Source organism: Chiloscyllium plagiosum, chromosome 16 (genome assembly GCF_004010195.1).
Source record: "Chiloscyllium plagiosum isolate BGI_BamShark_2017 chromosome 16, ASM401019v2, whole genome shotgun sequence".
In the NCBI taxonomy this organism is placed as follows: domain Eukaryota; kingdom Metazoa; phylum Chordata; class Chondrichthyes; order Orectolobiformes; family Hemiscylliidae; genus Chiloscyllium; species Chiloscyllium plagiosum.
In genome coordinates, this window is record NC_057725.1 from 53834012 (window position 1) to 53848145 (window position 14134).

At 40.3% G+C, this 14134-nt stretch overlaps 1 protein-coding gene across 4 annotated transcripts in view; it reads left to right on the forward strand.

Moving 5' to 3' along the window:
- Nucleotides 1-14134, forward strand: part of LOC122557924 (protein phosphatase 1 regulatory subunit 12A-like) — a 146866-nt gene that overhangs the window by 108657 nt on the left and 24075 nt on the right. For 3 of the 4 annotated variants that reach the window (XM_043706146.1, XM_043706148.1, XM_043706149.1), the window contains 2 exons: nt 2316-2456; nt 3390-3548. In XM_043706146.1, the coding sequence (XP_043562081.1) occupies nt 2316-2456; nt 3390-3548 (300 nt within the window). The remainder of the gene's footprint in view (nt 1-2315; nt 2457-3389; nt 3549-14134) is intronic. The other variant, XM_043706150.1, reaches the window with a different exon arrangement.

Below are 14134 nucleotides of genomic sequence, written 5' to 3' on the forward strand. Positions count from 1 at the left end.
TGCTTTATATTGTACAAAACAAAAACGTTGAAAATGTTTCATTGAAAAGATGAGAAGTAGGTTCAAACTGTCAGAGCAGGACTTATACACTTAATGGTAGGGTCTTGGGCAGTATTGCTGAATGAAGAGACCTTGGAGTGCAGGTTCATAGTTCCTTGAAAGTAGAGTCTAAGGTAGATAAGATAGTGAAGAAGGCATTTGGTATGTTTTCCTTTATTAGTCAGAACATCAACTCTCGGAGTTGGGAGGCCATGTTACAGTTGCACAGGGCATTGGTTAGGCCACTTTTGGAAAATTGTGTACGGTTCTGGTCTCCCTCCTATCGGAAAGATGTTGTGAAACTTGAAAGGGTTCAGAAAAGATTTACAAGGATGTTGCCAGGGTTGAAGGATTTGAGTTATCGGGAGAGGCTTAATCGGCTGGCGCTGTTTTCCCTGGAGCGTCGGAGGCTGAGGGTTGACCTTCAAGATATTTATAAAATCATGAGGGGCATAGACAGGGTAAATAGACTAGGTCTTCTCCCTGGTATGGGGGAGTCCAGAACGAGAGGGCATAGGTTTCAGGTGAGAAGGGAGAAATTTAAAAGGGACCCAAAGGGCAACTTTTTCTTGCCGAGGGTGGTATATGGAAAGGGGAGTCAGAGGAAGTGGTGGAGCCTGGTAAATTACAACATTTAAAAGGCATCAGAATGGGTATATGAATAGGAAGGGTTTAGAGGGATGTTGGCCAAGTGTTAACAAATGAAACTAGATTAGGTTGGGATATCTGGTCGACATGGACAAGTTGGACCGAAAGGTCTGTTTCTGTAATGTACATCTCTATGACCCTATGACTCTCACTATCCCTTTTATCCAAACAATATCCTTTGCAGACTCCAAAGCCGCAACAAAGATTTACCCAATCTCCACACTAACATTTCTTTCTCAGTCTGGCACAACTATACCTGGTTTCATTCCACTGAATTCCTATGCCTTCATTAGATACTTTCTTCCTCCAGCTGATGACTTTTCCTGAGATGCCTAAAACAAGTTATAAACTAAACTTGATATTATTGTAACTCAGCACAAACACAAGAGTTCCCAAAACTTAGTTATACCAGTCTTACTGGAGAGTTTAATACTCGTTGCTCCACCTACTTGCACACATGCACATACATTGACTTACTCTCTTGTGGATCTGTCTGTGTTCCTGAACCTCTGCCACTAGACAATAGCACAGTTTTTTGTTCTTACCTTTTATACCATCCAACTGCTAACCTCCATCTCTTCACTTAAAGGTTTGAAAATTTAAAAATGCATATAAACAAACTGGTCCCCAGAATTATCAGCAGCAAGATCGCAAGAATAACATTTTAAATGTCTCCCCCTTCTTAACCCACAAAATGGGAAAAATAAATTAAACGTAAAATTATATATTTTTCCTAACAAAACCCTATTAGTCTGTTTTATGTTTATTTTTCAGTTGAGTTGTTTTTTTTTATGTAATCAAAACAGTGACAGTATCATGTTGAAAACAAAGCAGTCAGTATGTTGATGGATGTTGGCTGTGATGTGAATGTTCACATTATGTCTTCCTGTCATTGATGTTTTAATGCCTTGGTGACAATTCTCTGAAGTTGGAAGTTGCTGTTTCTGCTGAGGTGTATTTTGGACAAAAGCATCTCGCACTGTTTATCCAAATAGCAGGTCTGATGTTGCATGTTCTTAAGGAGCAGTTACCTGATAGGTGCCTGCCACATGTTGCTGACTTGCCTGTACTTCCCTCTGGTTGAATACAGGCTATTCTGGAACATACTTGAGCCATTCACATCGTGTTATGTCTCATTACTATATTCTTTCTCAGAGTTCTTTATCGTACTGTATAGTAGATTCAAAACTAATGTGTTTAATTGTAATTTACCAGTCTCATTCAGTGATCATCTCTTTACTCTGTATTGATGGTGTTTTTCTTTTTATTACAATTTAACTTGTTTCTGTGTGAGCCTATGCATTTGATGTATATGCCAGTCATTCCATAACAGCCTGTCTGGTAAAGTTTCTGAATATATGCTATTTTTCTTTTACTGAGAAAAGTGGTCTTTGCATGTATCGCATGGCTTTTCTGGGCTATGGAACTTGCCAGACCTAATGCTTCAGTATTTAATTTGTGTGCATACTGACAGACCTGTGTATTCTCTGCCTGTCAGTCTACGTATCACAGGCTTGTGCTTCTGTTCTTGTGATCTGTCTAAGTCCATGCATACAACTTGTGAGATCATGTACTTATGATGCTGTTCTCTTCCTGCATGTTTGTACACTCTTCTGCCGCTTCACTAGTCACTTCTTCCTGAGAACGATAGGCCGCAGTTATAGTGCACAAGACTTCACAGCTCGTTCCAGAACCCTGTCAAGTGTGGCTTCAAACAATAATGTTACTAACTCTGACTCTGCTTCTACCAACATCATCATATTTAAAAGGTACTTGTCACTTTGGTTTCTGTCCACATTTTGTACTGTGTTAGAAAATGAACTACCCCATTGCCAACAGGACATGCTACTGAAATTAGCTATAGTTTAAATTTCTGGTCAAATCTTTTTTTGATGCAGTGTGCCAAAATGAATCAATACGTATGAGAAGAGGAAGTCACCCTCATTGTGGGATCATCATTACTCTTATGATTCTATGGTTAGACAAAAATCATATCTACTGGATAGTACACATTAGCTGAAGTCAGGAAAACAGCAATATTCCTAGCCTTAAACTCTTGTACAATATGAGCTATTGGAATTGTAGGAATATCTAGACGTTGTTTTGTGACACATACTGCATCTTGAAAGCTCCTACTTTTCAGCCATGACCTGAAGGATTTTAAAAAAACACAAGCAAATCACTTTACTATCGAGAGATCACAACATGAGCAGGATAAGAGGTAGATGTGAGAGAGAGAATGGGAGCATTGATTTCACAACCTTCATCCCAACTGAAAGGTCCTTAGTCGATAGGATTAGGGAAAACCCTAAGGCTTTCTATAGGTATGTTAGGAATAAAAGAATGACTAGGGTAGGAAGATGTGAGAGAGAGAATGGGAGCATTGATTTCACAACCTTCATCCATGTGGTAAACTCGCAAGTTGAAGAGACTGGAGCCCAAGATTAAACTTGACTAAGAAATTCAAGTAGGACAAGTAACTGGTACATTGTTTTCTATCAAGCTCCTGCCAGTTTCAGTTGGGTTTGAGCTCAGACCCCACAGATGAAAGTGTAGTGTCTAATCTACAGTTCCAGTCAACCTTTTTCTACTTTCCCAGTGAGTTAAATTGATGGTTCATTGTTGAATATCTGATGTGTGCTCCCTGTTTGATTTTTCTCTTTCTAAGAGAATCCTCTTCCCATCATTTACTTCTCATGCAGCTCATCCTTTGGGAGGAGACAGGAAAGTCTTGTCAGCAGTTCAGCCCCTGGTTCTGTCAACACCGTTTCAAGCTCAGGTTTTTCCACCAACCCTGCCAATAGCCGGGCCTTGACCATGGGTTCCTCGGCAGCATCTACAGCCACCAGTGACACGAGCCGGTAAGATTGACTCATCAGTATGTTAGCGTCAACCTTTCCCCTTTTGCTGTCTGTTAGCCATGCTTCATGTGACCCTGGAAGAATGTCTACGTTACTCGTGCAAAGCTTCCCCACTCCTGTCCTGTGTTTGATTATTGTTTCTATCAGAGTTAACACTGATGTGTATAGCAAGCACTGAAAATTTGCACCAATCTTTTCTCCACCTACCTCTTGCTCGCCTTCAACAAAAAAACCTCAAATCTTTTACGATGTTATTGTCTTATTGTTTTGAGAAATTCCTCCTTATTGGTAAGATCTAAGTCATTGTTTTTTTCACACATTGCCCACTTCATTTCCTGGTCTCCAGCTCCACCTCTTTGCCTAACAAAGGACTAAGTCTGTGCAAGACTGTTTGCTATCATGTTTGTCCCTGAGATGAGCTTCTGATCACATGTGTGGGTCATTGCTATGATCTCCTATTTCCACCGTAACAAAGTGACTTAGAATCACATGTTATCTACAATAGCCACATCTGCAGTAAATATTTAGAGTTTGAGAAACTTCAGCTCAGAGTTGATGAGCTGGGTAATGAGCTCAGACATTACAGTGCAAGTGGAAAGATATCTGAAAGCTTTGTTCCAGGAGGTAGTTGCACCTCTTAGGTTAGATACCTCAGATATGGTTCACAGTCAGGGACAGGAAAGTGTGACTAAAAGTGAGGATGAGGATCCAGAAGATAACACAGGAGGAGCCTCACATCTTTCAATTATTCAGAGGTTAATTTGCAGCTTGGGTGGATGAAAGTTGGGAGGATGAACAAACTGACCACAATCCTGTGCTGCTGACAACCATTCAAGTGGGCTAGTGAAAAGGAGACAGCATAGTCCAGAGAATAAATACTTTTCTCCTCAACTGAGAGTGCTGATGATTGTGTTGCCTGGCCCCTGTTAAGGTTTAAGGACAATTTCTCAAGGCTGGTGAGAAATTGAAGTTGAAGGGGTGAAGGATTCAGTTGTCGTTGTTCACATGGTTATGAAAGATGTAGGTGGGGGTAAGAGGTTCTGCTGAGGGGAGTATGAGAAACTAATGGTTAAATTCAAAAAGTAGATCCACACGTGCATAATCTCTAGATTACTTCATGAGCCAGGAGTAAATTGTCATGGGCTGTCTGAAGATCAGAGAGTTGAATGTGTGACTCAGATTGGTGATGAAGAAATAGGTTTCAATTCATTGGGCTCTTGCACCAGTTCTGGTGAAGGGGAGCTGTTCTGTTGGACCTGGCTTCATTTGAATCAGTGTCTGTCAAATTGAATACATACAGCTTTAGAGAGGGTTTTAAATTAAATCAAAGCAACAAGAATTCAAGTGAGGGAAAATTTAGAAAGTTAAAGAGAAAAGATAGGGGAGATCCAAGATGGCGGCGACCCAGCAAGTCTGAGTCTGTAGTGCTCTGCCCAACACTCAGGCAAAGTGGGCTGCCCGCCTCCACCACACCTGGTAAATCATTTAAAATAACTTTTATTTAATACAGCTAGTCATTTTGCACCAAACTTGAGTAGATTGGTGCTCTGTTAAAATGACTAAGGGAAAGAATGCCCGCAGCTCGCAGCACACAGGAACCCCTCACCGACCCTCCCCAGCTGCAGCAAAGGCATCCGCAGCCGCCCCGGGGGACTTACCTACGGTGGTGAGACTTGTTGCAGTGATTTCTAAGCTTGAAGAGAAGATCGACACCTTTATAGAAGAGTCCAGGAGCAGGTGGGAATAGTTATCGGTCGCGCTGCAAAAGTACAACCAAGATATTGAATAAAATCGAACATTGAGTCGGAAGGGGCGGGGCTAAAGGCCGCAACCTCCGAGGCTACTGCAGAATCAGCTGTGGGTTGGGTCCGGACTCTCGAACAGCGAGTCCGGGCTTTAGAAGATCACCTCGATGACCTCAATTCTTGAGGTTGTCGAAAAAATATTTGTTTGCCTCGCCTTCCGAATGGGAAGAGGAAGGCCAGCAAGCAGTGTTTCTGGAGCAGTGGCTTCCTCAGATGTTGAAGCTGGACGCTGGATCAGGCCAGGTAAGGGTAGAATGGGCCCACCGGGTTACAATGCTCAGGCCCGGGTCGGACCAGTGCCCCCGACCGGTTCTGTTTCGGCTGCAGTTCTACAGAGAGAAGCAAATGCTCCTGGAAGCCTCCGGAAATCTCGGGAAAGATCCCCAAGCCACGACTTACAAAGGATCCAAGATTATGCTGTTTCAGGACTTTTTCCCAGCTTTGGTCCGCAAGAGGAGGGCGCTTGATGAAACAAAGAAACGTTTAAGGGATTTAAACATTCAATACTCCCTGTGTTACCCAGCAATGCTACGTTTTAGCCACGAAGGGTCCATCTATAACTTCAGATTACCGGAGAAGGCTAAGGAATTTTTGGACTCTCTTAAATAAATTATAAGAGTTAATTTGTGTGGTGAATGATGTTGTTCTCTCCCACTCTCTTTCCCCCCCCCCCTTTCCCGGTTTATTCTTTTTTCTTCTCTTATTGCCTTTAATGTTTAATATTATCTCTGGGGGGTAGGGAGGGAGGCTTATTTGTTTTCCACTTTGCGATTTTCCTTTTTGTTTTATATATATAGGCCGGGTGGTCTAGTTGATTCAGGTGAGGAGGGGTGTTTGCCTTGTCTTACCTTATCTCTTTCTTTTAGAGCGGGGTTGTTTCCCCCTATTATTTTGTGTTACTATACTTAATTATTATCTGCTGAGACTGTCATTTTATAGTTTATATATTTATATGCGGTATTAACATTACCAAATATATCTAGGTGTGGATTGGGCAGGGGGTAGGGTACTCACTGTTAACTTTAGCTTTATAGTACACTTGAATTTTCTTTATTTTATTATGGGATGCCTGGGTCGAGGGTTGGGAGAGGATATGATGGGTTTTTGGAAAGGAAGTGATGCCCACTGGATACAAGGGGGAAAATCTCCGTTTAAATATGTTTTATATTTTTTCTATTTAGAAATAGTTTTTTTATACCGGTATGAGTGTATTAAAGAATTTCTACTTTTGTGAATTTTCTGTGGTCTATGCTCGGGGAGTTTTGGATAGGATTTCTCCTCCCGGGGGGGGTCTCGGACTTGCCTGGATGATTATGGTTAGTCATTCGATTAAATGGTGCACCTGGAATGTCAAGGGGAGTAATTCACCAGTCAAAAGGAAGAAAATACTATCAAATCTCAAAAAAGAAAGGGTTGATATAGCTCTCCTAAAGGAGACGCATTTACTGGATAAAGAACACTTGAAATTACAACAGGGTGGATTTGATCAGGCCTTCTTCTTTCAGCTCAAAAAAATTAGGGGGTTTTCATTCTTATTCCGAAGAATCTCCCTTTCAAAATCCGAAGTCAGGTAAAGATGAATCTGCACGATATATACTGATTAAAGCCCTTATAAATGGAGAAGAATATGGGATTTTAAATCTGTATTGTCCCCCGGCACATCCTTTCAAATTTATTATGGAAGTCTTCTCCAAACCGATGGCTCTCGGGGCTCGTCATACAATTATAGCGGTAGACTTTAATTCATTATGGACCCAGAGATAGACAGGATACCCAAGAGTACTGCGGGTGTATCCCCCAGATCCAGACAATTGGTAGATTTGAATAAATAATTAGTATTAGTAGATGTGTGGAGGTACCTTCACTCACAAGACAGAGATTTCTCTTTTTACTCTAATCCACATAAATGTCGCACTAGAATCGATATGTTTTTTGCCCCCTCGACCTTTTTGAATTCCATATCATCCTGCAAAATAGGTAATATTTCTGATCACACTGCTGTGAATATGGAAATCAAGGCTAGGAACAATGAGGCATCCTCCCCAACATTGGCGTATGAATTCCTTCTTAATGAAGGATAGTAAATTTGTAAAATATTTTTCTCAAGAATTTAAAACTTTTTTTGGAAATTAATTCAGGTATGGCTAGTAACCCATCAGTGATATGGTAGACCATTAAGGCTTATGCGCGAGTTCTGATCATTTCATACTCTGCGACCCAGAAAAAACTAAAGGGAGAACAATAGCGTCTACTTGAGGCTCGCTTAAAAGCAGCTGAAACAGCGTATGTTGAAAGACCTTCTGTTGCTAAATTACAAAGAATTACGGCCCTTTTTGACAGCCCTGAATACCGCGCTTACCCAAACAGCAAAGAGGGAAATATTATTTGCAAAGCAAAGATTATATGAATTTGGCGATAAACCTTGTAGACACTTAGCATTTCTCACAAAGAAAAAAAAGGCCCCTCAAGCTATCACGTCCATCAGGGAAAGTGCTAGTACTCTGACTCATGATCATAACAGGATCAACACAATCTTCAGAAAGTTTTATTCTGATTTGTATAAATCGCTGTTGTAAAGATAGAGCCAGGAGGATGCAGTTCTATTTTAAAAGCCTGGCCTTTCCAGACTTAACTCCAGAACAGATATCGGTCCTGACTGCTCCCCTAACAAACCAGGAAATACTTGACGCAATCAGGCAGCTTCAGAATGGTAAGACATCTGGCCCAGATGGATTTCAGGTTGAATTCGACAATGTGTTTACAGGAGTATTAGCTGGTCCACTTACTCATATAGTCAGGGCTGCCTCCCGCCTTTGCTGGAAGATGCGAATATCTCCCTTATTCTTAAAAAAAAGGAAAGAACCCAGAAGATTGCGCATCATACAGACCAATATCCTTGCTAAATATAGATTTTAAAATTCTTTCTAAAACATGAGCATTGAGGCTGGAGAGGGTATTGCCATATATCATTAAAGAGGATCAGACGGGTTTTATCAAGGGCCGTAGATCTTCTAATAATATTAGAAGGGTTTTGAATGTGATTCAAGTCTGTCATCAGGAAAAATACCGGGAATAGTAGTCTCATTGGACACAGAGAAGGCATTCGACTGGGTTGAATGGTCATACCTGTTCTATACATTGGAAAGGTTTGGCGTTGGAAAGGTATTTGCTAAATGGGTCTCAACATTGTATAATGATCCCAAAGCAGTTGTGATCACCATTGCATTAGACTCTGATAGCTTCAGTGTGGGTAGGGGCTGCCGTTAGGGATGTCCTCTCTCATCATTGCTATTCACGCTAATAATTGAGCCACTAGCTGAAGCTTATATGGGCTGATTCTAATTTAATGGCCCCGAGGGTTGGTACAAGTAAATATAAAGCTACCCTTTATGCAGATGATGTTCTCCTTTTTCTTAGTAATTCTCTGATGTCCATGCCTCACTTAATCCAAGTTATTAATATAATTAATGCATTCTCAGGCTACAAAATTAATTTCTCAAAATCGGAGGCCATGCCAATGGATGGCCTCGCTAATATGTCCCACTTATTGGATGGATCTCACTTTCCCTTCGGTGGTCTTTGGAGGGTTTCTTATATTTAGGCATTTTTATCACCCCAGTATTTGGCCAGCGATACAAGGTCAATTTTGTGTATCTACTGGAAAGGATAAGGCAGGACCTTCAACGTTGGGGGATCTTCCAATTTCCTGGCGAGGTAGGATAGCTCAAATTAAAATGAATGTCTTGCCCCGTCTCTTATACCCTATGAGAATGCTCCCGGTGATGCTGCCGAGGCCGGCACTGCGCAGATTGTATGGTTGGCTTGGTTCTTTCATCTGGAATCATAGACGGCCCCTCATGAAGATAAGGAAGCCACAGCTTCCACAGGCAAGGGGAGGGCTGGATTTTCCAGACTTTAGGAAGTATCAGCTGAGTTCACTATTAAGCTACATAGCCGATTGGGTCTCGTCTGACCCGCAATCAATCTGGCTGGATATCGAGGCTTCTCAAGTAAAGTGCCCTCTTATTAACCTCTTATTTTTAGATAAGATGAAAATCGTTATGGGACCACTGTAAAAACCCTATAGGATTAAACACAATTTAAGCCTGGAATATAATGCAGCAAAACGAGGGTAATTCACATAAAACATCCCCCTATACTCCTATACTCCTATAGGGGTTTCAACCGGGGCTCACTGATGCCACATTCAAATCCTGGAGGTCCAGGGGATCGCCTGTTTAAGGGATCTGTTTGCAGAGGGGGCCCTGATGTCTTTTGAACAGCTGCATCAGAAATTTGGACTACCTAATAGAGACCTCTTTTGATACTTCCAAATTTGAGACTACATACAGAAGAAGCCTACGCTATTAGATAGCCTTTATAAATCAGATCGAAAACGTAGCGTGTTGTGGCCAATGGGTGTACCCTTGGTCAGCAGTCTTTATCATTTATTACATAATGAAGTGTCGGAAGACATGGACCATCTGCTTAGAACATGGGATCAGGAATTGGGGCTGAAAATTTCTACAGAAGTGTGGGATGACATCTGAGAAAATGCCAGAAAAATCTCCATTTGTAACAGAACCCAGGCCATTCAGTTAAAGATACTCCATAGGGCTCATATAGCACCGGAACGATTGGCAAAATTTAGGGCAGGAGCATCTCCAATGTGTCCCAAATGCAAAACAGAGGTAGGCACTCTTACACACTGCTTATGGACATGCCATAAGATCCGCACATACTGAAATATCTTAGTAAACTGGGTGGTTGAGGGCCCTCCAGGACTTTCAAATCGGCACAGATTAATCATGGAATGTATTCCCCTTGACTTCCTTACAAATGTGGTGCACCAAAAAAACTGAATTATTCTATAAAATATGGCAGCCCTTCTTGAATTACATAGGTACAGATATTTCGGCCATTTTGTCAAAGGCTTTCATCTAGTTGAGGTAGCGGTTCTGGCTGGTCCAGGGAGGAATTCCGCATTAATACGGGTTTTATTACGATTTGATGTTAATTCATTCCGAGCATGTACTTCACTATTTAATTACTATGTTATCCTTTTTTTTCTCTTGAGTAATGTAAGATATTTGATCATACACTCTGGTTAGTTATAGATTAGATTAGTAGTTAGTTGAGTTTTGTCTTTTTCTTTTTTTTCCTCTGTATCTCCTCTTTTTGTTTGACAGATTTTGGCTATTGTGTTTTTTTTATTTGTAAGTTTGTAAAAACATGTTAAATTTTCAATAAAAATATCTATTAAAAAAAAAGAGAAAAGACAAGGCAATATTGCAGTGTAGTGACATAGGTAATCATAACTAAAGTGTGACAGGAGAGATCAGAGTATAATCCGTGAAAGTGCATCAGCAACTAAGGTCAGAGTAAGAAAAATGTTCAAAGGGCAAAATTAAAGAACACAACACTCATAATTACACGATGATGGTACAAATAGGAATAAAGAACATGATTGCCAGATGATCAAGATTGGGAAGTGAATATCCAAGGATATTTGACATTCCACGAGGAAAGACATAAAGGAACAGGAAGTGGGGTAGCTTTGTTAATTAAGAATGAATCTGTTCACTGGTGAGAAATTAATTTGCTCTGAGAGATTAAGATGTAGAATTAGTTTATTTGGGGATAAGAAATAGTGAGGGAATATTCTACAGAGCAGTAAAGACCTTGGAATGGATGCACTATAAATCAAGAAATAAAGAGACCTGTAAAAAAGACAATACAAAAGTTATGGACTACTGACATTCTGACAGATTGGAGAAATCAACTCAGTAAAGTTAGCCTAAAAGTTGATCTTATAGTGTATATTTGAGACAGTTTCCTGGAATAATATGCAGTCAAACCAATATGAATAAGCTGCTTAATGTTTCATAATGAACTCCATGCAAAATGATCATCTGGGAAATGTTCATCAAAGTATTAGATTATCACTTTGCGAGTTGGAAACTTGGGTCTAAACCTTTTAATTAATGATTGTAATTATCTTTATTTATGTTTATGAAGACAGAATTGGTTAAAATATACTTGAGAAATAGATTAAGGTGGTCAATAAGCAGTGGCTGGTATTTAAGAGGATATTTTAGAATTCGCAAAGTAAATATTTTCCATTGAGAAACAAAGACTCAGCAAAAGAATGAAGCATCTGTGGCCAATGGGGAAAGTCAAAAAGATATATTCAAGATTAGTAGTAAATCAGAAGAGTGGGAAAATTTTAAAAACCAGCAACAGGTGCCTTAAATAAAGTAACAAAGATGGTGTAGGAGCGTAAACTAGAAAAAGTGTTCAAGAATAGACAGAAACAGCTTCTATAATTTATATTAAAAAGAGATTGAAACAGAAATTGCTGGAGAAGCTCAGTCAGTCTGGCAGCATCTGTGGAGAGAAATTGATTAACGTTTTGGGTCAAGGGACTCTTCCTCAGAACAGATGTATTAAAAAGAGAGTTGCTCAAATAAACATTGACACTAATAATAGAAATGAGGAAGTATCAGAGATTTTGAATAAATCTGTGCATCTTCATTTAGAAGACTGAAAGGTGATTTTATTGACATATAAGATTCTGAGAGGGCTTTCTTTAAATCACAGAACCCCTACAATGTGGAAACAGGCCCTTCGGCCCAACAAGTCCACACTGACCCTCTGAAGAGTAACTCACCCACACCCATTCCCCTACTACTCTACATTTACCAGATGAACGCACCTAACCTACACACCTCCTTAACAGTATGGGCAATTTAGCATGGCCAATTCACCTAACCTGCACATCTTTGGACTGTGGGAGGAAACCAGAGCACCCAGAGGAAACCCACGCAGATGCGGGGAGAGTGTGCAAATTCCACACAGACAGTCGCCTGAGGCGGGAATCAAACCCAGGTCCCTAGCGCTGTGAGGCAGCAGTACTAACCACTGAGCCACCGTGCTACCTCCTTGATGAGGTGGATGCTGACAGACAGTTTTGACTCACTCACAAGAAGAAATAAAGCGGCATAGTTAAAAGGGATCTTACATAATTTGAAGATGAGTAGGAATTTGGTCTGAGAATTATAAATATCTATAATTCTCTATTCCCAAGAGGAGTGGAGGTTGAGTTCTTGTATATATTGAAGGCTTTGATTGCCAGGTTTTTTTTAAGTTTAGGGGACCGAGTATTATGAAGTACAGGTAGGAAAGTGCAATTTAGGCCAAGTTGAGGTCAGCTAGAATCTTGGAAGAGCAAATTACTGCAGATGCTGGAATCTGTGCCAAAAACAGAAAATGCTGGAAATCACAGCATGCCAGGCAGCATCCGTGGAGAGAGAGCAAGCTAACATTACGAATCTAGATGACTTGCCATCAGAGCTGATGTGAGAGGGTGAGATACAGCATTTATGCAATAGTTGGAGGAGGGGGGGGCTGGAGTGCTGGGGAGAGAGGCTGTGCAGATTGTGTTCGGAATGTGAGAATGGTAGAACAATGGTGTGTCTAACTGCCAAACTACAACGAACAGACAGTCCCATTTGAACAAGAATCAGCCAAAAATTTATCACGTAGTGGAGCAGGAATGAGGGACTTAATGACATATTCCTTTCCCTATTTCTTATGTTTGTTCTGTAACTTCCCCATCTACTACTGAAACCCTCAATCATGTCCTTGTTATCTCCACACTCCACTACTCTGCACTTCTACTCAGCCCTCCTACATTAAACCTTCCAGAAAATTAAGGTCATTCAAAAATCTGCAGTCTGTTTTCTTATTCACACCAAGTCCTTTCCACACTTTACTCATGTGCTCGTTAAATGTCGACTTCTGGTCAAGCAGCATTGGTGTTTCAAAATTCTCAATCTTGCTTTCAAATCTCTGTGGTCTCACCCTTCACTATTCATGTAATCTCGTCCAGACTCTCAATCCTCCAGTATCTACCTTCCTTGACTTTAACCTCTTTTGCATCCCTCATGTAACCCCACAATCTGAACTGTGAAATTCTCTCCTTAAATCTCTCTACTTCTCTTTCTGTTCCTTTTAAGAAATTCTTCAAACCCTTCCTCATTAACACAGTTTTTGGTCATTTTTCCAACTTTTACCTCAAGTGGTATAATGTCAAATTAGTCTCGTAACAATCCTGTGAAACATCTTAGAACATTATATTAAATTAAAAATACTTTACAAGTGCAAGTTTTTGGTGTTACAACTTTCCTGCTGTTTTTGTTTGCAACTTTTTCTGTCTGGCACAATATTAATGGGAAGAAACCATCACCATACTTTGTGGCATTTGTGTTTCTGAGCTGCTGACATGCAATGTCAGTGATTTTTGAGGTCACTGTGTAATTAACGGCCAATGATCGCTAAATTCAGAAGTGTTTGAAATCTTATGATGTACTGGGGAACAGGAGAAAGCAGTTGGAGTGCAATGTAAACAAATGTAAAATTAATTGTTAAGGAAGCAACAGACAAAGAATAAGTTATTGTTAAATTGAGTAGTACAGCACAAAGAATAGGAAAGAATTGTAATGAAACTGGATTAATTAAGAAACCATCAGTACAATGTATAATGTTGCAGTTGCAACAGCAAATGGACAGAGTGTATACCGTGTATCTTGGCTGTATAAATAGTGCCAGCTCTTTTCTGAAACATACTATTCACTTCTAATCATTGCATCAGGATTATGAATAGGAGACTTGGGCTATCTGGCTTCACTAGCAGCAATAGGGAACCTCAGTGAAATATTTGAATAAAATGAGTGGAATTGATTAATCTGGAATGCTGTCTCAAACCAAAGAATGATAGGG